General features: G+C 44.2%; 1 protein-coding gene across 7 annotated transcripts in view; it reads left to right on the forward strand.

Annotated features, from left to right (window-relative positions):
• Positions 1–26,808, forward strand: part of PALS2 (protein associated with LIN7 2, MAGUK p55 family member) — a 704,871-nt gene that overhangs the window by 356,740 nt on the left and 321,323 nt on the right. For all 7 annotated transcript variants that reach the window (XM_069211397.1, XM_069211395.1, XM_069211396.1 and 4 more), the window contains one exon: positions 25,923–26,150. In XM_069211397.1, coding sequence (XP_069067498.1) covers positions 25,923–26,150 — 228 coding nt within the window. The remainder of the gene's footprint in view (positions 1–25,922; positions 26,151–26,808) is intronic.

Raw genomic sequence — 26,808 nt, forward strand, 5'->3', positions numbered from 1 at the left:
CGATCTTAATGCAAAGAATGACTCACCTGGATATGATTCTTTTATGGACAGTTGTGCCCTTCATCTTTCCTACATATCCAACGAAGAGTTGGTCATCCAACCGAAAGTCCTTTGTTCTCTCAATATAGAAACTGAGAGCCCTTATGGGGTCGAAGCGATGGAGTCTTTCGTCCTCTTTTGAAGGATGAGGAGGAGGGTAGAAAGATGAAAGGGTAATAGACTTCCCCATATGGAAAGGAGTGACAACTTTAGGAAGGAAAGCCGTCCTGGTTTTCAGCACCACTTTGTCAGCAAAGAATGATGTAAAGGGAGGTTTGACACTATGGGCCTGAAGCTCACTCACACGCCTAGCAGATGTAATAGCTATAAGGAAAAGGTCTTAAAGACCAATAATATTACTGGACAAGAATGCATGGGTTCAAACGGTGAACCCATTAAAGAAGTTAAAACCAGATTTAAATCCCACTGAGGCATAAGAAACAGAGTGGGAGGAAATGTATTTGTTAAACTTTTCAAGAACCTAACAACAATAGGAGATTTGAACAAGGAAGGTTGATCCGGAAGGCAAAGAAAGGCTGACAGTGCCGCCAAATAGCATTTGACAGTCGCACCTCCACAACCCTTCTGTGCTAAAGTTAAAGCAAACAACAGAACATCAGACAGATGGGCTCTCAAGGGATCAATTTGTTTCTCTCCACACCAAGCCACAAATTTTGCCCACCTGCCAGCATAAACCGTCTTAGTGGAGTGCCGCCTGGCCGATAAAATAACATCCACTACCTCTGGTGGGAGAGAGAAAGCATTCAGATTGCCCTGTTCAATCTCCAGGCATGTAGGTGCAGGCTCTGGAGGTGGGGGTGTAGAACCTGCCCCTGCGACTCTGAGAGAAGGTGTGCCCTGATAGGGAGACGGAGTAGAGGGCACAGTGAGAGTTGGAGAAGGTCTGTGTACCACACCCTTCTCGGCCAATCTGGAGCCATTACAATGACTTGGGCCCGATCTTGGTGAATCTTCCTCGGAACCTGAGGAATCAAGTATATGGGAGGAAACGCGTAAAACAACTGGTCGCACCAAGACATCTGAAATGCAACCCACAAAGCTCCTTGCACCGGATTCTGGATGCTGCAGAACGACGGGCAGTGCACGTTGTCCCTAGTGGCAAATAGGTCTATCTGCGGAAAACCCCACATCGGAAATATGTGAAGGACCAGATCCGGATGGAGACGCCACTCAGGATCGCCTGAGAAATGCCGACAGAGACTGTCCGCACATACGTTAGGGAACTCCGGCCAGATGATTTGCGACCAAGCAAAACCGATGGTCCTTGGCCTAGGACCAGAGCCTCTCCGCAGAGAATGTATGACCCCACTCCTCCCTGCTTGTTGATGTACCACATCACAGTAGTATTGTCTGTCAAGACTTGAATTGACTGACCGCAAAGGCACAGGAGGAAGGCCTTGAGAGCCAGCCGTATTGCCCGCAATTATAACAGATTAATATGAAAAGTCTGTTCTACTGTAGACCAAAGATCTTTGATCTCCAGGTCCCGCAGATGAGCTCCCCACCCTACAGTGGAAGCATCCTTTATGACCGTAGCCACCAGAGGCAGTAGTGAAAACGGCCTTCTTTGGGAAAGGTTGCCATCCACAGCCCACCATCTTAGATCTGCTGCAGCATCTCTGGAAATCGTTATCGACTCTTCGAGATCCCCTTTGTGTTGAAACCACTGTTGCGGAGGCACCACTGAAGAGCCCTCATGTGCCAGCATGCATGAGTGACTAACAGAATGCAAGAAGCAAACAGATCGAACAGGCGCAGGACCTTGAGGACTGAAACAACCACTCCATTTTGAAGCATTGGAATCAACGTCTGAAAGTCCTGAATCCGCTAAGGCGGAGAATAGGCCCAATTCAATGTTGTATCCAGTACTGCCCCTATGAACAGGAGGCGCTGAGAGGTGAGGCATGGGCACGTTTATCAAAAAGCCCAAACTGAACAACAACTGAGTTGTCATTTGCAAGTCATGGAGCAGGAGCTCTGGAGACTTGGCTTTGATCAACCAATCGTCCAGGTAAGGGAATACCAGTATTCCCTTCCTCCTGAGACTAGCTGCAACCACCGCCATCACCTTCGTGAAGACTTGAGGTGCTGAAGTAAGACCAAACAGGAGGACCGCAAACTGGTAGTGTTGCGACCCCACCACAAACCGGAGATACTTCCTGTGCGACTTGAGAATAGGGATATGAAAGTAAGCATCCTCCAAGTCGACAGACACCATCCAATCCTCTTGGTTCAACGCCGGAAGCACCTGCGCTAGAGTCAGCATCTTGCATTTCTCCTGCTTGAGGAACCAATTCAAAATACTCAGATCCAGAATAGGTCTCAATCGACCATCATTCTTGGGGATCAGGATATATCTTAAATAACAACCCTGACCCCTTTCCTACTCTGGAACTAACTCCACTGTACCTTTTGATAACAGGATTTGAACCTCCTGCTGCAACAACAGGAGATGGTCTTCTGAACAAAACGAAGGACGAGGAGAGATGGGAGGGGGAAACTCCTGAAAAGAAAGGGCACATCCTTTCCTCACAATATTTAGAACCCAGGAGTCTGATGTGGCTAACTCCCACTCTGGGAGAAGTGTGACTCAAAATGGGTAGAAAACTAGGGCTGTTTCCCTTGTTGTTGTTCCCCCAGAGGAAAAGGATGATGCGGCTGGGTGTCCCCTCTTGTCCGAACCCTCCCCCGCCCTGTAAAGGATCTATATGTGAGGCTGGCAGGCTGTTGGACTGGGGTCTCCCATGATAAGCGGCTCCACTCCCAAACCTCCTGAACCTCCAAAAGGACCTGAAAGGGGTAGTAGTGGAATCCTGCAGACCCAAAGACTTTGCTGTGGCTCTACTGTCCTTGAAGCGCTCTAAGGCAGAGTCAGCTTTGGCTCCAAACAGATTTTCCCTGTCGAAAGACAGGTCCAATAGCGTGGTCTGGACATCTCTAGAAAAGCCAGAAGACCTCAGCCATGCATGCCTCCTGGTAGCGATTGAGATACCCATCGCCCTGGCTGCTGAGTCTGCAGAATCCAGACTGGATAATCTGCTTAGCCACAGCTTGAGTGTCTGACAGGAGCTCACTGAACTGCCCCTGTATATCCTGCGGTAAGTCTGGAACTACAGCTTTAGCCGCATCCATCAGGGCGTGCACATATCTCCCTAACACACAGGTAGCATTTGTCACTTTCAGGGGCATACTGCAGGATGAAAAAGTCTTATAGGCTGACTGCTCCATTCTCTTGGACTCTCTGTCCGAAGGATAACAGGGAAGAAGCCTGGTGCAGAATGTGCCGAACATGAGGCCTGGACTACTAAACTCTCCAGAGTCAGATGCTTTAATAAAACTCTGAGATCTCCCGGAGCCACTCTATACCGTCTTGCAACAGATCTGTTCACAGCAGGCAATGACACAGGCTTCTTCCAGATCTCCAATATAGGCTCCGTAAGAGCATCATTAAATGGAAGCAAGGCTTTTGTTGAAGCCGATGGAGGATGCAGGACCTCGGTCAAAATATTTGTTTTACCTCAGCAGCCGGCAACGGAAGGTCCAAGAAATTTGCCGCCTTCCTGACCACAGAATGGAAAGAGCCTGCTTTCTTTGTAAACTCCCCTGGAGATGAAAGATCCCACTCCGGGGAAGTGTCCATCCCACTGGCTGAGTCTAGGCCGGGATAATCTTCCAAGGACTCAGCAATCTCTCCTTCTTCTAGCAGCTGTCTTTGGTACTCTTGTTATTTTAAGAGCCTCAGTGCTGTTCTCCGCGACCTCAACCTGGCCTCCAATCTCAGCATCGCCATTGAATTAGCCGATGTCGATGACAACGGCTTCAGGACTGATAGACGTGGACCAGAGGAATAAGGATACACACTACGATCCAATCCGGATCCATCCGGAGCCGGAGCTGATCCCATCGGCGCCGTGGACACCTGAGGTTCCGTCATCGGTGTCGACTGTGTATGAGGCGACATCACCGGTGCCTTAGGCCTATAAGGCGATGTCATCGGCGCTGTAGGCCTATGAGGCAAAGTTATTGGCGCCGAACCAACACCCTCAGACTGATAAAAAGGCATGAACGGTGCTGATTTATAAGGGGCCGGAGAACCCAATGAGAATGGCAAAGAACCCCTGGGACCAGCCGGTGCACCAGCAGGGGCCATAGCATTGAACATGGCATTCAAAAATGCCTCCGGATATGATCCCAGAGCAGGGAAGGCAGGATACTGCTGATCTTCCTGCGGCACTTGCACCTGCTGGGCATCAGAATCCTGCACCCCAGGCGAAAAGCGAGGACTCTCTTGGGTTGCAACCACCTGGAAGACCGATGGTGCCGGAGAAGCCTGAGGGCTTTGAGGCTGTGGAGTCACCGTAGGATTAACCTCCCACGTCATCGTGAATGACCTCTAGCCGAACGACGCCGAGAGTCGTGTCGGCCCCTCTTCTTATGCTTCTTTGAAGAGGTATGGGAAGATGATCTGCGAAGACTTCTGTGCCATTTCTTTGCCAAAGCAAGAGAGTTTGGCTTCTCTCTTTCAGCGCCTTTGGATTCATGCTTTGGCAGGACACACACTCCTCCACGTCATGCTCCGAACTAAGGCACCAAAGGCAGTCATCGTGAGGGTCCGTAACCGGCATGCACACTCCTGGCAAGGTTCAAACCCCGACTTTCTAGGAGGAGACATTGTAACCAGAGACAAAAACGACACCTTCGAAACAGTAACTAGAGCTAGGAGAAAACCGTTAAAGTTGAAGGCACGGAAAAAAGGCAACTCTCGTCCGCACGATGGCAAGGGCCTCTAATTGCCACGGTGACGTCAGCCGGAGTTGCGTGCAGAGCTGTGCAATTGTCTCATCCTCATCGTTGTGTAGAGCTGGGAAGAAGATTTTCTGTAGAATGCTGGTGTATTGGGAGAATTCATAAAGTGTGGAATCCACAGGTAGTTGCATCAATCAGAAGAAATATTAAGGGCAAGAGTGGAAATTAACCCAAGATATTGCTCATCGGAGATAAAATTGACTTTAATGGACCATTCGGGCAATTGCACCTGTGGCTTGGCAACTAAATGCAATATTTTCCACATTTTAATGAATTGTTGGACTGTCCTTTCATTACTGATGACATTTTTTCGGGCAATTTTTATAAAATATGGCTTTAGACATCATGCCCAACCAGTTTCATTCTTGACGAATATGCGATTCTTGGATGCTCGATGTGCCATTGGCAGATTTGTGATTGCTGTAAAAAAAAAAAGTAATTTTTTTTAGGCGCCTCTAAATAGTGATTTTTGTGGTTATATGAAGAGGATTGTAAACATTTGAATGCTTATTTTATAGATTTTGTTGGGGGAATCTTACTGTATTTATGTAAGAAGTTGACTTAAAGTGAGGTTGTATGTTGGTTAATGACTTGTGGTCTAAATCACTAAATAACATTTTATTGACTTGACTTGCATTGCCTCCTTTGGCCACCAGGACAAAGTAAAAAGACAAGATTGTTTACACTTGTTTGCTTGGCATAGTTGACATAAAGAGCGTCACTTCTCCTGAACTCAGAAGATATTTCCAGGTTAATTCTAACTGCTCTGTCCACGCTAAAAAGAGAATCCGAATCGGAGGGAGAAGGAAGAGCAGGAATAACATTCTTCTGAGACCTGTGAAACAGAATGTTCGATGGCATCTGTCGCTGTAGATACACATGTTCTGCATAGCTCGCCATCTGGTGTTGGGTCGGAGTGTTACATGTTGTTTTTCTTCGAAGAAGTCTTTCGAGTCACGGGACCGAGTGACTCCTCCTTTTGTCTCCATTGCGCATGGGCGTCGACTCCATCTTCGATTGTTTTCTTTCCGCCATCGGGTTCGGACGTGTTCTTGTCGCTCCGAGTTTCGGAACGGAAAGTTAGTTAGTATCAGAAGATTTTCGTCGGTATTGTTGCGTTCGGGATCGGCGTAGTTAGAGTCAACACCGCATCGAAGATCGACGCGCTCCGGTGCCCTTCGGGGTAGTTTCGATCCCCCGTCGTGGCCTGGTCGGCCCGACCGCGTGTCGAACAACGTCGATGGAACGGACCCCGTTCCGTTTTTGTCCCAAATGCCACAACAAATACCCGTATGCAGACCAACATTTGGTCTGTAACCTATGCCTGTCGCCTGAGCACAGTGAAGAGACTTGCGAGGCCTGTCGTGCGTTCCGGTCCCGAAAGACACTCCGTGACCGTCGAGCCAGGAGACTTCAGATGGCGTCCACGCCGACAGCGCACCGAGAGTTCGAGGAACAAGAGGAAGAAGAAACCTTTTCGATCCACGAATTGGACTCCGAGGAATTCGACGATCAAAGAACCGTGAGTAAGACGTCGAAAACAACACAGAAAAAAAGTGACAAGGCCCAGGGGACGCCACTGCCACCAGGCCATGGCTCCACCCATCAATTCGGTGACTGACCATCGGCACCGAAAAAGGCCAAAACAGTGCCGAGATCGTCCGACTCCGGTCGAGACACCGGCACGCAGCCTTCTCGGGATTGAGAAAGTGCTGGAGAAAAGCAACGACACCGAGATAGCGGTGTAGAAGCGGCTCGACGCCGAGACAGCGGCTCCAACGAAGATCGACGCCGAGAGGTTTCGAGGCCAAAAAAGAAAAAAGGCACCTCGGAGCCGAAAAGAGATACAGGCAGGGTTTCGGTGCCGAAACAACCCGTAACCGACCCAGGTCCAGGCTCTTATACAGAGGAACAATCACTGTCCTCTCAGATGCGAAAGCATAGGTTTGAGGAAGAGCTGCAGTCCACCGAAGTGGACCATACGCAAAAACGTATTTTCATACAGCAGGGAACGGGAAGAATAAGCACCCTTCCCCCTATTAGGAGAAAAAGGAGACTGGAGTTTCAAACAGACCAGGCGCCACAAACCAAAATGGTGAAAAAGGTGACTCCGCCACCCTCTCCTCCACCTGTAATTAACGTCTCACCAGGGCAAACTCCGTCACATTCCCCGGCTCACACCACCATGAGCCAAGGTGACCAGGATCAAGACGCTTGGGACTTATATGACGCCCCGGTGTCGGACAACGGTCCGGAGGCATATCCAACAAAGCCCTCACCACCAGAAGACAGCTCAGCATACTCTCAAGTGGTGGCTAGAGCAGCACAATTCCACAACGTAAACCTCCACTCAGAACAAGTCGAGGATGACTTTTTATTCAACACCCTCTCCTCCACCCACAGCTCCTACCAAAGCCTGCCTATGCTGCCAGGTATGCTTCGGCACGCAAAGGAAATATTCAAGGAGCCGGTCAAAAGTAGGGCAATAACGCCAAGGGTGGAAAAGAAGTATAAGGCACCTCCTACGGACCCTGTTTTCATCACCACACAGCTGCCACCAGATTCCGTCGTAGTAGGAGCAGCTCGGAAAAGAGCCAACTCCCACACATCTGGGGATGCACCACCCCCAGATAAAGAGAGCCGCAAGTTCGATGCAGCTGGGAAAAGAGTCGCAGTACAAGCTGCAAACCAGTGGCGCATCGCTAACTCTCAAGCACTACTTGCGCGCTATGACAGAGCCCATTGGGATGAGATGCAACACCTCAACGAGCATCTTCCCAAGGAACTACAAAAGAGAGCAAAGCAGGTGGTTGAGGAAGGGCAGAACATATCAAATAACCAGATACGTTCTTCTATGGACGCAGCAGACACAGCTGCAAGAACAATTAATACATCTGTGACCATTAGAAGGCACGCATGGCTAAGAACGTCTGGGTTCAAACCAGAGATACAGCAGGCAGTGCTCAATATGCCATTCAACGAAAAACAACTGTTCGGACCAGAAGTGGATACGGCAATCGAAAAACTTAAAAAAGACACTGACACTGCTAAAGCCATGGGCGCACTCTACTCCCCGCAGAGCAGAGGAACCTACAGCACCTTCCGCAAGACACCCTTTAGAGGGGGGTTTCGGGGTCAGGCCACACAAGCCAGCACCTCGCAGGCAACACCGTCCAGCTACCAGGGACAGTACAGGGGAGGCTTTCGGGGCCAATACAGAGGAGGGCAATTCCCTAGGAATAGAGGAAAATTTCAAAGCCCAAAAACTCCTACAACCAAGCAGTGACTCAGATGTCACTCACCCCCTCCACACAACACCAGTGGGGGGAAGAATAGGTCATTATTACAAAGCATGGGAGGAAATAACTACAGACACTTGGGTCTTAGCAATTATCCAACATGGTTATTGCATAGAATTCCTACAATTCCCTCCAAACATACCACCAAAAGCACAGAATTTATCAAAACAACATTCCGAACTCCTGGAAATAGAAGTTCAAGCACTATTGCAAAAGAATGCAATCGAATTAGTACCAAACACACAAACAAACACAGGAGTCTATTCACTGTACTTCTTAATACCAAAAAAGGACAAAACACTGAGACCAATCCTAGACCTCAGAATACTAAACACCTACATCAAATCAGACCACTTTCACATGGTCACGCTACAAGAAGTGTTACCATTGCTAAAACTACAGGACTACATGACAACCTTAGACCTCAAAGACGCGTATTTCCATATACCAATACATCCGTCGCACAGGAAATACCTACGGTTCGTATTCAAAGGAATACATTACCAATTCAAAGTATTGCCTTTTGGTTTAACAACCGCACCAAGAGTCTTTACAAAATGTCTAGCAGTAGTGGCTGCACACATCAGAAGGCAGCAAATACATGTATTCCCGTATCTAGACGACTGGCTAATCAAAACCAATTCACTAACAAAGTGCTTACAACACACAAATCAAATCATACAAACCCTTTACAAACTAGGGTTCACCGTCAACTTCGCAAAATCCAACATTTTGCCTTGCAAAGTACAACAATACCTGGGAGCCATAATAGACACAACAAAAGGAGTAGCCACTCCAAGTCCACAAAGAATTCAAAATTTCAACAAGATCATACAACGCATGTATCCAACACAGACAATACAAGCAAAGTTGATATTACAACTCCTAGGCATGATGTCTTCATGCATAGCCATTGTCCCGAACGCAAGACTACACATGAGGCCCTTACAACAGTGCCTAGCATCACAATGGTCACAAGCACAGGGTCACCTTCTAGATCTGGTGTTAATAGACCGCCAAACTTACCTCTCGCTTCTATGGTGGAACAGTATAAATTTAAACAAAGGGCGGCCATTCCAAGACCCAGTGCCACAATGCGTAATAACAACAGATGCTTCCATGACAGGGTGGGGAGCACACCTCGATCAACACAGCATACAAGGACAATGGAACGTACATCAAACAAAACTGCATATAAATCACCTAGAAATGCTAGCAGTTTTTTGAGCATTAAGGGCTTTCCAACCAATTATAACTCACAAATACATTCTTGTCAAAACAGACAACATGACAACAATGTATTATCTAAACAAACAGGGGGGGACACACTCAACGCAGTTGAGCCTTCTAGCACAGAAGATATGGCGATGGGCAATTCACAACCACATTCGCCTAATAGCGCAGTTTATTCCAGGGATCCAGAATCAACTTGCAGACAATCTCTCTCGAGATCACCAACAGGTCCACGAATGGGAAATTCACCCCCAAATTCTAAACACTTACTTCAGACTCTGGGGAACACCTCAAATAGACTTGTTTGCAACAAGAGAGAACGCAAAATGCCAAAACTTCGCATCCAGATACCCACACAGGCAGTCCTAAGGAAATGCCCTATGGATGAACTGGTCAGGGATATTTGCCTACGCTTTTCCTCCTCTCCCTCTCCTTCCTTATCTGGTAAACAAATTGAGTCAAAACAAACTCAAACTCATTTTAATAGCACCAACTTGGGCAAGGCAACCCTGGTACACAACACTGCTAGACCTATCAGTAGTACCCCACATCAAATTGCCCAACAGGCCGGATCTGTTAACACAACACAACCAACAGATCAGACATCCAGATCCAGCATCGCTGAATCTAGCAATCTGGCTCCTGAAATCCTAGAATTCGGACACTTACAACTTACTCAAGAATGTATGGACGTCATAAAGCAAGCCAGAAGGCCGTCCACTAGGCACTGCTATGCAAGTAAATGGAAGAGGTTTGTCTGCTACTGCCATCATAATCAGATCCAACCTTTACACGCAACTCCAAAGGACGTAGTGGGTTACTTGCTTCACTTACAAAAATCTAACCTAGCCTTCTCCTCCATTAAAATACACCTTGCGGCAATATCTGCATACCTGCAGACTACCTATTCAACTTCCCTATATAGGATACCAGTCATTAAAGCATTCATGGAAGGCCTTAAAAGAATAATACCACCAAGAACACCACCTGTTCCTTCATGGAACTTGAATGTTGTCTTAACAAGACTCATGGGTCCACCTTTTGAACCCATGCACTCTTGCGAAATACAGTTCCTAACCTGGAAGGTTGCATTTCTCATCGCCATTACATCTCTAAGAAGAGTAAGCGAAATTCAGGCGTTTACAATACAAGAACCTTTTATACAACTACACAAAAATAAAGTCGTCCTAAGGACTAATCCAAAATTTTTACCAAAGGTTGTTTCACCGTTCCACCTAAACCAAACAGTGGAACTACCAGTGTTCTTCCCACAGCCAGATTCCGTAGCTGAGAGGGCACTACATACATTAGATGTCAAAAGAGCATTAATGTACTACATTGACAGAACGAAAAACATCAGAAAGACTAAACAACTATTTATTGCATTTCAAAAACCTCATGCAGGAAACCCAATATCAAAACAAGGTATAGCCAGATGGATAGTTAAATGCATCCAAATCTGCTACCTTAAAGCAAAACGACAACTGCCCATTACACCAAGGGCACACTCAACCAGAAAAAAAGGTGCTACCATGGCCTTTCTAGGAAACATCCCAATGCAAGAAATATGTAAGGCAGCCACATGGTCTACGCCACACACGTTCACTAAGCACTACTGTGTAGACGTGTTATCCGCACAGCAAGCCACAGTAGGTCAAGCCGTGTTAAGAACATTATTTCAAACCACTTCCATTCCTACAGGCTGAGCCACCGCTTTTGGGGAGATAACTGCTTACTAGTCTATGCAGAACATGTGTATCTACAGCGACAGATGCCATTGAACTGAAAATGTCACTTACCCAGTGTACATCTGTTCGTGGCATCAGTCGCTGGAGATTCACATGTGCCCACCCACCTCCCCGGGAGCCTGTAGCAGTTTGGAAGTTAGCTTCAACTTTGTACATTTGTATATATATTATTTTAACCTTAAATAGGTACATACTTAGTCACTCCATTGCATGGGCACTATTACTACAACACAACTCCTACCTCACCCTCTGCGGGGAAAACAATCGAAGATGGAGTCGACGCCCATGCGCAATGGAGACAAAAGGAGGAGTCACTCGGTCCCGTGACTCGAAAGACTTCTTCGAAGAAAAACAACTTGTAACACTCCGACCCAACACGAGATGGCGAGCTATGCAGAACATGTGAATCTCCAGCGACTGATGCCACGAACAGATGTACACTGGGTAAGTGACATTTTCATTACCTTGAGTCACACAGATAAATGCAAAAAGGAGGGCAAACAGGTTGTCCAAGTCATCTTGCTCCCCTTTAACAATTGGAGGGGCAGGGTTAGTTTCCTATGTTTTTTCCTTAAGATGTGCTTGTTTTGAAATTACTGTAGTGAGGATTTTCCTCACTAGTGGAATGCAGTGTAAGCAACAAGTGAATGGATGAGGAAGTAATGAGAAGTTGTGACTGCATGCTTGGCAGCAATGGGCAAAGCATTTGAATTGTAATTGTAAGTGGAATGCTTGTCATAGCTTTATCTGAAGGACTTAAGGCCCGGAGTAAGTTTGCTTCACTAATGCTAACGTTATATTGGTTTATTTGTTGTTGGTGGAAATAAGTTTATGGTGCAACAACTTTTTTTAATTTTTTTTTATAGAGAGGCATGTGATAAAGGATAGCGTAGCTTCCAGCGGTTAATTTGTACTGGTGGGCCCATCTGGCACTTCTTTGAGGGAACCAGGGCAGTCATTTAAAGCTCTAACCTTCCTCCCTGTCCTGATCTACCTCACAGATGACATGTCATGACACTGTCTGGCAGTGCCACCCTACTGGCAAATTAGACTGTGGCAGGTCACTGTTGAGAGCTGTTGTATTCCCATACCTTAATGAGTGGCTGCTGAAGGCAGGATTGCCACAGTCTGTCATGTACCACCTCTGGATGACGCTGGAGTTTTTAACATGGTCTGGTTTCATCATTAAAAGAGCTAAAATTGTACCCGATTGTCTCTCAGAAGCTTCAATTCATTTGGGCAATCCTATATACAGTTTTTGGTTTTCCCTGTGTGGCAACAAGTCCATGAAATTCAGGCTACAATCCCAGTGTTGCTCTTGGATTTAGGTGAAGGTGACTCTTAAACATTTTGGCCTCTTACCCATGTGCATCCTCCTTGTCAATCACATCAGGTGGCACATGTGAGCCCTAAGTGGATCCTAGAGTTCAGTGAGCTCAGCAACCGGGTTGCCTTTCTGACATTGAGGCAACAGCTTAAGACCTGCAGTGGTTGCTGAATGGCTACAGTTTGTCCTGTGACACACCACTCTTCCTTCCCCCATCTGCAGCTGATAGTGGTGAGAGATGCATCACTGCTTAGTTGTTGAAGGGTGGGAGGTGACCAGGTGGAGGTGGAGATTAGAGGAGCCCTCTCTCCCAAGGAAAGCTAGCTCCACATTAATATTCCAAAGTTGTGGCCCATTCATTTGGCTCAGGAACTCCATTGCATGATCATCTGTTGTCTGGTCAGGCTGCCACTTTGGGAGTATCTGCTGTCTCGACAACAGGACAGGGTCTTACTCCCTAACTGTACGGAACCTATACTTTAATGCTTAGCGATTGAGCAGCAGCAGCAAATGAGTGCATTTGACTTACCAACAGAGGTGGTTGATGACATCTTTGCTGATCTTTCCCCTTTGACGAAATTCTATTATGCTGGGTGCTAAGAAATATTTATGACTTTGTGCAGCCCCAGAATGCACACCTCTCACAGGCGAAAGCTGTCAGATGTCCTTTTATTTGTTTTATCTATAGTCAAGCAAGGCCTTGCTGTTGGCTCTTAAAAAGTTGTTTGTTGGCCCTTTCTGCTTTTCTTTTTTTTATTCTGACAAAAATGTCCTCGTTCAAATCACCTGTTGTGATGAAATGATTAAGCATTTGACAAACGTTCCATCCCAATCCCTTTGTAATGCTACAGTGGAACCTTATCTTAACTTTAGGACTTGTATTCCTTGTTGTGGTGGATAGTCCTCTGCCTTGAGATCTGCTTCACACTGGCCAAGAAGCAACACCTGAAATGTCTGACAGCCCGTTCTACCAGGGCCAAGGCTGCTACCATTGCATAGGTGTGAGATGCATGTCCATGGCATCTGCCAGGCCGCGACATGGGCATCAATGCATATTTTCACAAATCACTACTGCCTTGACAGCCAGGTCTGGTGAAAAAGACACTTTGGCCACTAGATTCTGCAGGACTTCTTTGTCTGAGTCCCAGCCACAGACCCTCCACCTTGACAAGTTACTGCTTTTGTATTTATTGCAAGGTGGGGAATCTGTGGTTAGACGTATCGATCAGAAAAACAAGTTAATTGCAATTGTTAGCGCCCTTTCTGATGTATGCTCTGTCTAACTGCAAATTCCTCACAACCCTTCGACCACCTAATTTTATGAAGTGTCCTCTTTTATAACATCTAAAATTTCTTGAAGTTCTAATTTAGTACACTGTTACCAACAATGGTTTGTGCTTTGCGTCTGATGGTGCAGAAAAAGAAAAGAAATTGATTTCTGCGCAGGGGTGTTGCTTATGTGCGGCTCCTTTTTTGTAAATTCCATGGCGGTATGGAGACAAAAGCAGAGCCGCATGGTGCCACCAAGTGACATGCAGGAGAACTGCTGTAATAAATCTCCAGTCCCTTGGGGAGTTTTCTAAGATGAGCAAGCTGTGTTTAGAGTATCCACCTGAAAGAGCACTACTGAAGGGAAGTAACATTGGTTTAGTTATGTTGGTAAGATATATATTTTTTGTCAATCTCTCTAAAATGGACTGTAATGTTTGCTACCCTACAGGAATAGATTATTACCTGTAAGCAGTGGGAACATCTGCCCATATGCATTGGTTTCTGGATGTGACAGTGCGGTTGTTTGCATTTGTGTATAGTGGAGTAATTTAAGTGACAGTGTACTACGTTTTTTTAAACTGGCTGTGGTCACCGTCATGCTGTATGCATGCATGCAGCTATAAATAGCAGACTTACCCCAAACATCTCACTCCACCCAGAAAGTTGCACCTTGTGTAACTGTCGCTGAGATGCCCGGTGCATCACCACTCCAGTACTTCTCCTGGCCTAACCCTGCACTAGCCCTTACGAGCTTTGCCATTTTCGTAATGCAGCATTCACCCACAGCTCTGGCCATGCAACTTCAGACCTCCGGCAATGTGCACATTAATGCAGATTCTGCATATGCTCAATATAAGTTGTGCATATTGAGTTTGTCTGATTCCACTTTAAGGCAGTGTTGTACGGCATAGAAATGCATTTGATGGACAGTCTAGCTGACTTTTTGCCACATGTTTAATCTGTTGTGGTGCAAGTGCAAAAAAATATTTTGCAGAATCTCACTTTCCTAAAAGCTCTTTGACCCAACCAACCACCTGCGCAGCTTCAAACACCCCTGTTTTTGGTGGCACCGCCTGAACAGGACCATGAAAGAAGAGAAATATTTAGTCCCCTTTCAGAGTCCCCATAAGAGCCAATTACTTTTAGAATAGATCCGTGAAAATGTGGCAGTCAACTGCATTATTTTAAGTCATTTTTTCCAGATATTCACACAAACCCACAAACTCTTTTTCAGAAAAGATTGCTTGTTCATCTACTGTAATCCATCTTTAAGCATTGTTGAAGCAGACAGCAGGTGCTACCATTTATGGAAGTGGGCAGAGCCAGTGGGGGAGTGAACTGAGCTGACAGGGAAGGTGGGCAGCAGCATCTTAAACAGAACATTCTGGAGGAGTGTGGATGCACAATAAATGTTTTGGATCATTTTTAAAACCTATGTGTTTTTATAAAAATAAGTGAAAATATATTTATGTGTATAATACACAAGGCAACCTGTGGAGTGGATAACATGAAGCTGTGTAGAAAGAAGTGGAGGGTCTCTTGTGCTTTAAGAAGTCTGATCTAGAAAGAGAGATCTGATTGTACTTACTTTTACGATATAACAGTGACTCAAGAGCTGGCAAAGTGGCATCTGAATTGGATGACACAAGAGGTCTTAGAATCAAGTGTCTTCTACCACCAATTGTGATGGATCTTTTCAGTATTTGTAGATAAACTTGGGAAATGTAATAGAAATTGAAAGATGCATGGATTCTGATCTGGCAGGAAAATAAATGATTTTTGTCTTAGAGTATACATTAAATAACAGATTATCCTCTAGTGGTGCATACCTGTTAGGCTTTCTGAGATACTGGATTATAGAGGGAGTTAAAGTTGGGAACTAGGAAAACATTTACAAATTGTCTGCATAAAGATGACTAGTAATTCTAGAAGCTGAAGAGGTGTTTCTGATAGATGTAGCAATAGAGGAAGAAGCAGAGGATCCTGAAACAAACCCTGATAGACTCAACTGGAGAATCAACGGAAAGGTAACTCAGAAAGATTCAAGGAAAACCAGCTGAGTGCTTGGTCTTTAATACTTACAATAGTGAATATAAAAGGCAGGTTAGCAAGGTGTGTGGCCATCACAGCAAAATGTGGACATATCCGTCTGGTATGAGCTCCCAACTGAGTTTGACAAAAAAAAAAAGGACTGAAAGGGGTGGCTGATTGCAACATTAAACAACACTCTGCAGCTTATCAACTTAAAAGACTTGGAGAGGCTGAGAACAAAGCCGCAACAAGAAGGGATTCCATCAGGCAAGCCTCTGATTGACACAGACTGGAGATGGAGGGATTGGTGTGGGCGGCCATCTTGGATGCGGGAAGAAAGGAGAAGTAGCATGTGAAGTGTACAGCAAAGGCCAGTTTTGACTTATCTGCGGCTCAGACCAGTAGCCCATAATTGCATATCTCTTACATAGATGGCGAGAAAAGAGACAAAAACATCTTGTATTGCGTACGTGTGAGGTATGTAAATTTGAAAAAGACCATAATGGGCCTAAATTGATGCCCTTGGTACAGGGCAGTGTGGGAGTGCTGTGGATGCCCTAGATACAACTTGCAAGGTATAAAAAGAAAAATTACCAGTAGACGGACTTGAGTACAGAACGCACACATTTCTTACTGTGACATGAGATGTTGATGAATATACTACTTTGACACTAGTTGAGGGGGCTAATGGGGCAACTTGCCACTCCCAAAGCACAACACGACCTGAGAAACCTGTTAGCAATTATATAGTGAGCACACTGACGCACTTCAGATAACTCTAAAGCACCTGGCCCTGGTGCTACAGTGGCCACTACAAAAAAGAATGAACAGCAAGCCCTTGCTAAGGCCTTGATTGAGATGAAGAGAAGTCCACTCCATGCATTAAAGTAAGCTGCTTGGCTGAGAGTAGGGCAGATGAATTTGTGACTGTCTTTTTCATACCTTCCAATTGGGACTCCTGACTTATAAGTACAGTGACATTTATGTTTTAAGTGTTCAAGTTATTGGGGGTGGAGGTTTAAGATGAGACCCATGCCCAAAACACCTACAGACACTTGAGGGAGGGAAGTGGGGTTTCTGCCCGACAGAGATATCCATGCATTGTTGAGGACACAATCTTTCAGTCCACCCATGGTTAGGCTACTCACGTGGAACATACGGGATGGGGTTTAAACTCCCGGGTGAATAGACAAAAGGTATGGAGGGCCTGCAAGAGACACCCCTCCTCACCCGGGACATGCGATTAATGAGACATGAGTGTATGCAGCACAGTTTTCAAGGAGAAAAAAAAATAAAGGAAATATACTCGCTATGCACAAGGACCAGCCCTAGGAGATTGATAATGTAATATTGAGTAAGGAGGGAGACAGATATATTCTGTTATTGGGGCACTTGAGTAGTAGTAAAGGTAAGGCAGGCAAGCAAGCCTAATGATAATAAATGTGGCAGAGAAGTCAGACTGTTAGAATAGAAGTTTATTTATTGCGGCACATTGATGTGTTGAAGTTGAAAACATGATAGATTAAAATTGATAATTTAAATTATGGGTGGTGACCATTAAGGTTGATTAAAATTGATAATTTAAATTATGGGTGGTGACCATTAAGGTTGGATGGTTAAAGACAAGGTGTTACAAGGTTTTAGAAGGAATAGTTGTGATGCTGGACAAAAAATTAATTGGTTTGGTTGGTTTAGCCGTGGTGTCCTGAACAGAGGAAGGGCAATGGAAAATGTCTAACACTGAGATGGAGTATCAAACCTGAAAGAGTAATACAAGATCGGTGTCCAAAAAGGTGGGAGATGTGGTGAAAAGGGTAGGACCTTTGATTTATGGGGTGAAAGAATTTGATAGTGCACAAGGGTAGTTATTATTTTTAAGCAAGGGGATAAGTTTAGCTGGAGACCTCCAACTAGAGATAGGGTAGTATAATATAAGGTGGAGGATAGGCCTGGGGCTTGAAATTTAATTCATGGTGGTTTTAATAGTGGTGAGCCTGAAGATAAAATCAGCAGTGAAGTCTGAGGCTCAGATTGGGGAGTAGGTGAGGTAGAGGTGATGTTGATATGAATATTGTTGATGATGCGCGCAAGGCATTGTGTGTGGAAACATGGAGATCTTGAAAGGTTAAAATACATGAGATTGAAGTTGAAATATCCTTGAAAGGAGATGGGTTATTTAAGAACTATAGTAACTAATATGTCCTCAAGGCCATCCATCTAAGAATGATTCAGTGAATTATTGGACATTAGATGGTCACAATGTATTAATTAAAGGTGGTGGCAGGTGGTAATGGGTAGATTTGCAAAGTTGGTGGTGAGTGGTCTATTTTGGAAGTGGGGATGGTAATGCACTTCCTGATAGGTCTACCTTACTGCATTCACATTTGCAGCTGATACTGAGCATGTGAGATAAAGTAGAACATTAATGATTCAGGGCTTCTGGTCCTTGTAATAGCTGTGAAGTGTAAAGACAAATTGTGAACATCAAAGTAATCAATAGTGTCACCTTACTTTCCAGCATGCTAGTTCTTGGAAAGGGACTATATTACTTTGTATCTACACAAATCGTTCTGAATTATCCGCTTGGGTGTAGGTAGTACACTATTTTGTGACTCCTTAGTGTAACCACTGAAAGAATTGGTTATTTAAGAGTTGTTACATACTCTTAGCAATTTGGTTTCCGGCTAAATCTTTTGGTTTATGCAACTATAACTGTGGGAAAATATACTTTGGGATAAGTTGAATTCTGTTAAGCACTGGTCCTTCTAAGCCACCTTTATTAAATTTACTACAGTGTTCAATTGTTTTGATAAAGCTACTCTTGGAAAGAAATCAGATGCCCTAGGAATTCCAGTGGATCTTCCAAAATTGTGATTGCCCTACACACTTGCACATGAGCAGGGCTTTAATGGCATCTGACAATGACTTGACATGCCATATTGACACGTGGAATGGACTTGAGAAGTTGTCACTTTGCACTCTCATCCCCTTTATTTATAAGACTTCTCCAAAATATTAGAATGAAGTTACAAAGTTTTCACTGTTGTTCCATCCACTTATAAAAGTGGATGATGCTATACTCAATTTGGGTTACATCAAAGACGTGATGCGTTAGAGGGATTTATTAGGATACATTATGTAAAAATCAAAGTGCAAAAATTGTAAAATTGTTTTAGTCTCAAAATATCAACAATCTGTGTGTTTTAATTGGAGAATGGCAAATAGGTTGAGTGACCAAGTTAACCAATACACATTCGGGGATGACATTTGCTCAGAACATTTTACTTAATGCTTGTTTTCAATAACGAAATGTTATCACTTTAGGCTATGGAAGGAGTCTTAAAATATTCTATCATGCTAGTGAAAAGAGGCACTTTACGTATTTAAATACGCTTTATGAAATTAAAGTTCCCCTGGCCTATCTTTTAGGAAGAACTCATATTTTAGGAAGATAGGAAGAATGATTCCTCTTTTGTTTTGTCCAGCATTCAAGAGTGGTACATTTTATATTAATGAAAACATTGTAATATAAAGTAGATGTTAGCCACATTAGAAAGTTATTAGCACTTAAGGGGGGAGTAGAGGGGAGTTTGAGGATGCTTAATGTTCTTTTGAATTTGTAGCACCAGTTAGTTATACAATAACAATTTTTCAAATTATCTTCGTAAAGGGCATGCTAAAACTGTTTGATAATCTATAACTACAGTTCAATAGGTAAAAAGAAATGTGACAAAAGTATGTACTTGGAACGCCGAGTATGACTTGGGGATTTGAGCTAGAGGTTACTAGCTTCTTTTGTGAATTGCAAAATGGACATGGTCTGTCTCTTATTGGAACAGGAGAGCAGAGTCTTCCTTACTTAAATATGTGCTTTTGAAAACCATAGGCCATATGCCTATGCTACATTTGTGATAAAGAGGAAAGTTAACATCGATTTTTCTTACCCACACCCAGGAATCCCACTTCTTGAAGCGAAAGGAATGATTTTGTCAACAGGTATATAACAAGACTCTTAGAAACATACAGTAATAGCTAAGTAGAGTATCATGTCCTTGCCTCTGTGTAAAGATGAAGAAGCAAAACGTCCCCAGTTGAAATAAAAGGAGTGAAGGGTGAAGATGGGAGGGCTTGACATACCAGCAGCAGACTAGAGAATGGTCGGCACTATATGGTATAGTGGGATGGATGATGTATTGTCAAGCACACTGACACATAGAGGGAATCTGGGAGCTATGTGGGTGAGAGGTGGAGCAGGAAAGTAGGAGGAGGTTGAAAGAGCAAGGAAAATTGGTGATTGCAGCTTTGGAATCTACTTTTGGTGTGTGGGCTGTTTATAGTGTGGCCACAGCAACTGATGGTCTAAACACGCTAATGTTAAAAGGATTGTGCGAGAGGCCAAAAGTACTCAGTGGTATAGATGTGGCTACAAGACAGACCTTTTAGTACCAAATGCTTTCTCTAACTAGAGCATGAAAAGTTGTGATCCTTGTTTACCTAGGGAACTTGGAATGGAAGCTTAACCTCATCGCTGCCAGGTCTTTTCCCCCTCAGGTACCAGGCCTTTTTTTGGCTATTTCGACAACACAATTTTGGCATTTTACTGGGAAATACCCCATTTTTACAATATTTTTTTTGGTGCTTTCAGCCTTCTTCCAGTCAGTGACAGAAATGGGTGTGAAACCAATGCTGGATCCCAGAAACCTAAACATTTATGAAAAAAAAATCTGAATGCAGCAATGGGTAATTTGTGTAGATCCTATAAGGGTTTCCTACAGAAAATAACAACTGAAATAAAAAAGTATTGAAATTGAGGTGAAAAAACAGCCATTCTTCTCTACGTTTTACTCTGTAACTTTTTCCTGCGATGTCAGATTTTTGAAAGCATTATACTGTTGCATCTGCTGGACTCATCTGGCTGCGGGGATATATAGGGCTTGTAGGTTCCTCAAGAATCCTAGGTACCCAGAGCCAATAAATGAGCTGCACCCTGCAGTGGGTTTTCATTCTATTCCCGGGTATACAGCAGTTCATTTGCTGAGATATTAAAAAGTGAAAAATAGGTATTAAGAAAATCTTTATAGTTCCAAAATGGGCTCAAGATAAGGTGTTGAGGAGCAGTGGTTATTTGCACATCTAGCCCCTACTAGCGTGTGAATTACAGGGCATTTCTCAAATAGATGTCTTTTTTACACTCTTACATTTGGAAGGAAAAAAATTAGAGAAAGAAAAGGGTCAGTAGCGCTTGTTTTGCTATTCTATGTTCCCCCAAGTATCCCAATAAAAATGGTACCTCACTTGTGTGGGTAGGCCTAACGCCTGCGTCAGGAAATGCCCCAAAACACAACGTGGACACATCACATTTTCCCAAAGAAAACAGAGGTGTTTTTTGCAAAGGGCCTACCTGTGGATTTTGGCCTCTAGCTCAGCCGGTACCTAGGGAAACCTACCAAACCTGTGCTTTTTTTAAAACTAGACACCTAGGGGAATCCAAGATGGGGTGACTTTTGGGGCTCTCACCAGGTTCTGTTACCCAGAATCCTTTGCAAACCTCAAAATTTGTCTTAAAAAAAAAACTTTCCTCACATTTCGGTGACAAAGTTCTGGAATCTGAGAGGAGCCACAAATTTCCTTGTGTGGGTGGGCCAGGTGCCTGCAACAGAAAAAGGCCAAAAATTGTAGAGATTGAGGGGATAGCACAGCGAGTTGATAAGCACATATTCTTCTTTTATACATCTTTAGGCTGACTCTGCTTTGGGGACCCACACAAGTGAGGTGTTATTTTACTTGGGAGACTGAGGGGAACACTGAGGAGTAGGAATTTTGTGCTGGAGCGGTGATCCTACAAAGAAAAGTCAGGAAATATTATTTTTAAGCAAACTTTGAGGTTTGCCGAGGAGTCTGAGTAAAAAAATGTTGGGGGATCCACGCAAGCCCACCTGCGTGGACTCCTTGGGGTGACTAGTTTAAAAAACATTCTGGGTTTGGTAGGTTTCCCTAAATGAAGTCCGCCCCCAGGACCAAAACATAGGTGCCCCCTAACCTCAAACACAGGTAGTTTTGTAGTACATCATTTTGATGTGTCCACGTGCGTCTGTGATGTGCCAAACACTAAAATTGTGAAAAGAAACGCACTTAGGTTATGTGAAAAAGACCTCTCACCCACCAACCAAGTTGGTAGCATGCTTAATCATCGGGGTCCCACCTGAGACACCTAGCGTGTCACAAGAGTCCTGCGACGCCTGATTACAGTGGAGCAGGTTTTGTCATTTTTACCACACATACAGGTTGGATTTGGCACGAAGGCGAGTGATGGTTCAGTAGATCAAATTTTATTAACAAGAGATTTCACAAAAGTTAAATGCACTGTTAATAACTGAAAGGCCAAAAAACTGATCCAATGACTCACAGCTCGTGAGCTGAAAAGCCGCATCAAGGCACCAACCGTTTTACAGTCCATTCACACACCTTTCATACAGGACATGCACAAGACCATTCACGCCGCCAGCCACGGGCGCAGCACATTACAACCCTTGCATCAACAGGCAGCGCCAATCAAGGGAGCATCACTTACATATGCCCACATGCCTGATACAGCAGTCACACTAGCTGATGGGAGTGTGTGGACTGATGTTTGTCTGCACCGCCAGCCAAGCGCCACCCCACGCACATCGCCAGCCAAGCGCCACCCCACGCACACCGCCAGCCAAACGCCACCCCACACACACCGCCATCATTTTTTTCTTGTTTAAAAACAACAAAGAAACCACTAAGTATAAAATAAGTACAAAACTGCAAACACAAAAGGTCTAACTAAATACATGACAGTAATGCTAACCGTGAAACTGAACATATGAAAATATAAAATAGGCAGTTTATGCTCACAGTATTTCCCAAAATTTCTTTGTGTGGTAAATTCTAAAACAGCCGGCCATACACAGCCCAGGCTTTGAAGGGCAATCGGGGCAGTACATCCGTCTCTCCTTCCAGATACCTCTTTGGGCATATACTCTACATTTCTTAGTGGGCAAGTCTTTTTTGGGAGTGGGAGGAATGTGATCTGGAAAGTGGCGATCTTTCAATCTAGCCACATCCTCCACCACTGCTACTCTAGGAACTCTTGCCTGTTCCACCACTATAAGGCTCTCTATCACTGACTCCTGAAATTTAACAAATTTCATCCTTGACTCAGGTGAACAATCCTTAAACACAATAAAAGCATTAAAAGTTGCCAAATGTAATAAATGTAGGGACAACTTTTATACCATACGAAGAGCAGTGTAAGGTTCCAACCTCTGATTTACTTTATCAACACCACCCATGTGCCTATTGTAGTCCAAAATGCACGCAGGTTTGCGCACTTCGGCAACCTGACACCAGATGGTCACAGGGGAAGTACTCATCATGGATGGTAGATAGCATGTACACATCCCTCCTGTCTGAAAATTTCAGAGCTAGCAGCTCATTATTCTGCAAGGCACTGCACTGTCCCCTCTCAAGGTTTTTTACAGACAAGCTCCCTTGGATAGCCTTTCCAGTTAGAATGGATTGTGCCACAAGCAACAGTGTCCACTCTAAACAACTCCTTGAACAACTGCACTCCAATGTAGAAATTATCTACGTACAAATGGTGACCATTTACCCTACCAGTGTAGACCCGGAAATTATACACGTATCCTGTACTACGTTCTGACAGCACATACAATTCAATTCCATAGGGTGCCCCCTTACTAGGAATGTACTGCTTAAAAACTAAACACACCTTGTAAAGGACCAAAGACTCGTCCACACTTATCTCTTTGCCTGGAGCATAGACTTCTGAAAACCGATCTACCAAATGCTCAAGGACAGGCCTAATCTTAAAAAGACGGTCACAATCAGGGTGATCTTGTGGTGAGGCTAAAGGATTGTCTACCAAATGCAGCATACGAAGAAGAAGCAAATAGCGATTACGTATCATAGTTGCAGGCAATATAGCCATTGCCATCAAGGGACTAGTCGACCAATAAGAAGCCAGTGACTGCTTCCTTATCAACCCCATCAAAAAGTCAAACCAAAACTTTCATCTCTTCCAGATATGTGGGAACCCACTGAGTAGCTCTAGACTGAGGTCTATGTCTAGCAGCTTTGTCCCTCAAATATTGCTCCGCATACAAATTAACCTGCTCCACAATTTCTTCCAAAAAATACATCGTCCATAAAAAGTGAAAGAAATTGACAGGCAAAAAGCTTTCCGTATTGACTCTACACCCTGGGAGACCAGTAAATGCAGGTAACTGTGGCTGCTCCATGTTTGGGGCAATCCAGGTGTCAGGTCCTCTAATGAGAAACCCTTCCGCCCCAGGCTGCTGCACTCTTGACACATCAATGTCCTCCTCTAAAGCAAGCCCTTCATCTGCACTGAGTGGCTTCCTCATCAGAAGAATCCTCTCGGACAGAAAGCTCACTGCCAGAATCTCTCACTTCCTCCTCTGCCTCAGATGCAGAGTCAGTCTCATAATCATGGTCTGAAGATGACTCAAAAAGCATGCCAACAACCTGCTGAGCGGTCAATCTGCGGCTAGCCATGATGCTTACTAACAACAAATGGATTGCCAACAACAGCCAGCAGTAAAATGAGTAATAAATAAAGTGTAGCTTTATCACACAGAGTTATGTACTAGAAAACTATACCACTCACTTGCCTGAAAAACCTACTCACCAGCAACTACTCTGCACAGACACAACAATCACCAATGATAGCCCACTAGACATATGACAACACAAATATCATTGTGCTCAAATCTAAGGACAATTTCACACACAATCCTGCATTTAGTATGCCACCTACAAACATGTCATTCATGCATGTCAACAATACTCCTTTGGAGTAAATTGCTTTTACTTACCTAAAACATGCAACTATGCAAACCGCAGTACAACTACTGCCAAAACCACAAGGATCCACAGCAAAGAAAGCAAAAGCTTTGAACTAGACCAAAAAGAAGAAATAAACTGTTATAATCACACATACAAATACTTTGCCTGTTGACAAACACCCTGCCACCAAGAACTTAGAAATTGTCCCTGGTGCCTAAGTGGCTTCTGCCCCCCTTGGGAGCAGATGGGCCTAAACTTTTTTTTAGGCCGATCTGCCCCAAAGGGGGGCAGAAATGGCCAACAGCTCTGTACCCTGTTTGGTGGGGTGGGGGCGTCGACCCTTACCAAAGGGGGGCAAAAGGGGGTGCACCAGCACAAAAAAACTAAGGGGAAGAAAAAAAGAAATCCCTCACGTCTTGGGGGCAGATAGGCCTTAAAAAAATAAATAAAAAAAACAAAGCCCGATCTGCCCCCAAGGGGAGCAGAAATGGCCATTAATAATGTGCCCCCCTTTGGGGAGCAACGCTTGCCAAAGGGGCAATCCCCCACAAAACAAACACACACACACACACACTCACACACACTCACACTCACTCACACTCACTCACACTCACACTCACTCACACTCACACTCTCACTCACACTCTCACTCTCACTCTCACTCTCACTCTCACTCTCACTCACTCCCCGGTGCCTAAGTGGATTTTGCACCCCTTGGGGGCAGATGGGCCTAAAAAAAAATAGGCCAAAGTGGAACAGAAATGGCCAACAGCTTTTTGCCCCCTTTGGGGGCGACCTGTGCCAAAGGTGCCCCCACACACACATTCACAGGATCACTGGTGCCTAAGTGGATAGCCAACAGCTCTGTGCCCTGGCATATTGGTGGTTTTGGGCCTTAAAAAAATAGGCCCATCTGCCCCCAAGAGGGGCGGAAATGGCAAATAATAATTTTCCCCCCTTTGGGGGCACCCCTTGGGCAAGGTTCACCCTCCTCAACACACACACACACACACAATCCCTGGCGCCTAGTGGGTTTTGACACTGGTGGGTGTGGGCCTGGTGCAGGACTAGCATGGGAGGGGTTAAAGATTGCCCCTTCTGTATGTTTTGTTAGGAATGTTGAAACCACGGCATGGGAGGGGTTAAAGATGGCCCCTTCTGTATATTTTGTTTGGAATGTTGAAATTGCATGAAAATAAGACAGAAATATTTGCTACAGTTAACTTCTGATTGATGTTCTGTTTCTGGTAATTCTTCCCTGAACATGATTTTTGTTTTATTTGTTTCAAGGGTGTAACTTTCAGGGTTGAAAATAATGATTTGGTAATAGCTCGAATTCTTCATGGAGGAATGATTGATCGACAAGGACTTCTTCATGTTGGAGACATTATTAAAGAAGTCAATGGTCATGAAGTGGGAAACAATCCAAAGGAACTGCAAGAATTATTAAAAAGTATTAGTGGGAGTGTTACTTTGAAAATATTGCCTAGCTACAGAGATTCAGTAGCTCTCCAGCAGGTCAGTATTGCCAAATTCCATTCTGAAGTAATTTATAATATATTAAAAACATGTTTGTTAGATTTTTGTTTGTGTAAAGTGACATCTTTGATTTTTATGCTACTGGAAATTTTAATATGTCCACTTATTCTTGCACCTGGCACATTTATATTCTCAACTGTTGGGGAACTGTCACTCTGGGGCATTTTATTGTGTGAAGTTCCTGTGTCCACTTGTTATTTTAAAAATATAAGGTGTGGGGGTAATTAAAGTTCTTTCCCAAGGAATTTTCTGTTCCACTCTGATATTCATAAAAGGCAGTACATCATTATATATCTGTGGAGTTGTTTAAATAACACACTTTCAAATGAATACTAGAAAATAGGCCAAATCGTACAATATTGGCCCTCTTGAAAAAAAAAAAAAAATAGCCAAATTTAATATAACAGAATAGTTGACCCAACTGTATTCTAATGTTTCTTTAAAATAAGAAAACCAAGGCCTGGTTTAAAAATAAACACTGAGAAGCACTCAAAACAGACCCTGTTCGCTTTTGCGATGTCCCACCACAAAAAAATGTTCTTCAACCGTAGTTCCTTCCTAGAAGGTTTTGAAGTGATCCATAAAGCAAGGGACTAGACGAGGGAGCGGGTTCCCAACGCATGTTTAGCTCATTCAT

The sequence above is a fragment of the Pleurodeles waltl genome, chromosome 10, assembly GCF_031143425.1.
Source record: "Pleurodeles waltl isolate 20211129_DDA chromosome 10, aPleWal1.hap1.20221129, whole genome shotgun sequence".
Lineage (NCBI taxonomy): Eukaryota > Metazoa > Chordata > Amphibia > Caudata > Salamandridae > Pleurodeles > Pleurodeles waltl.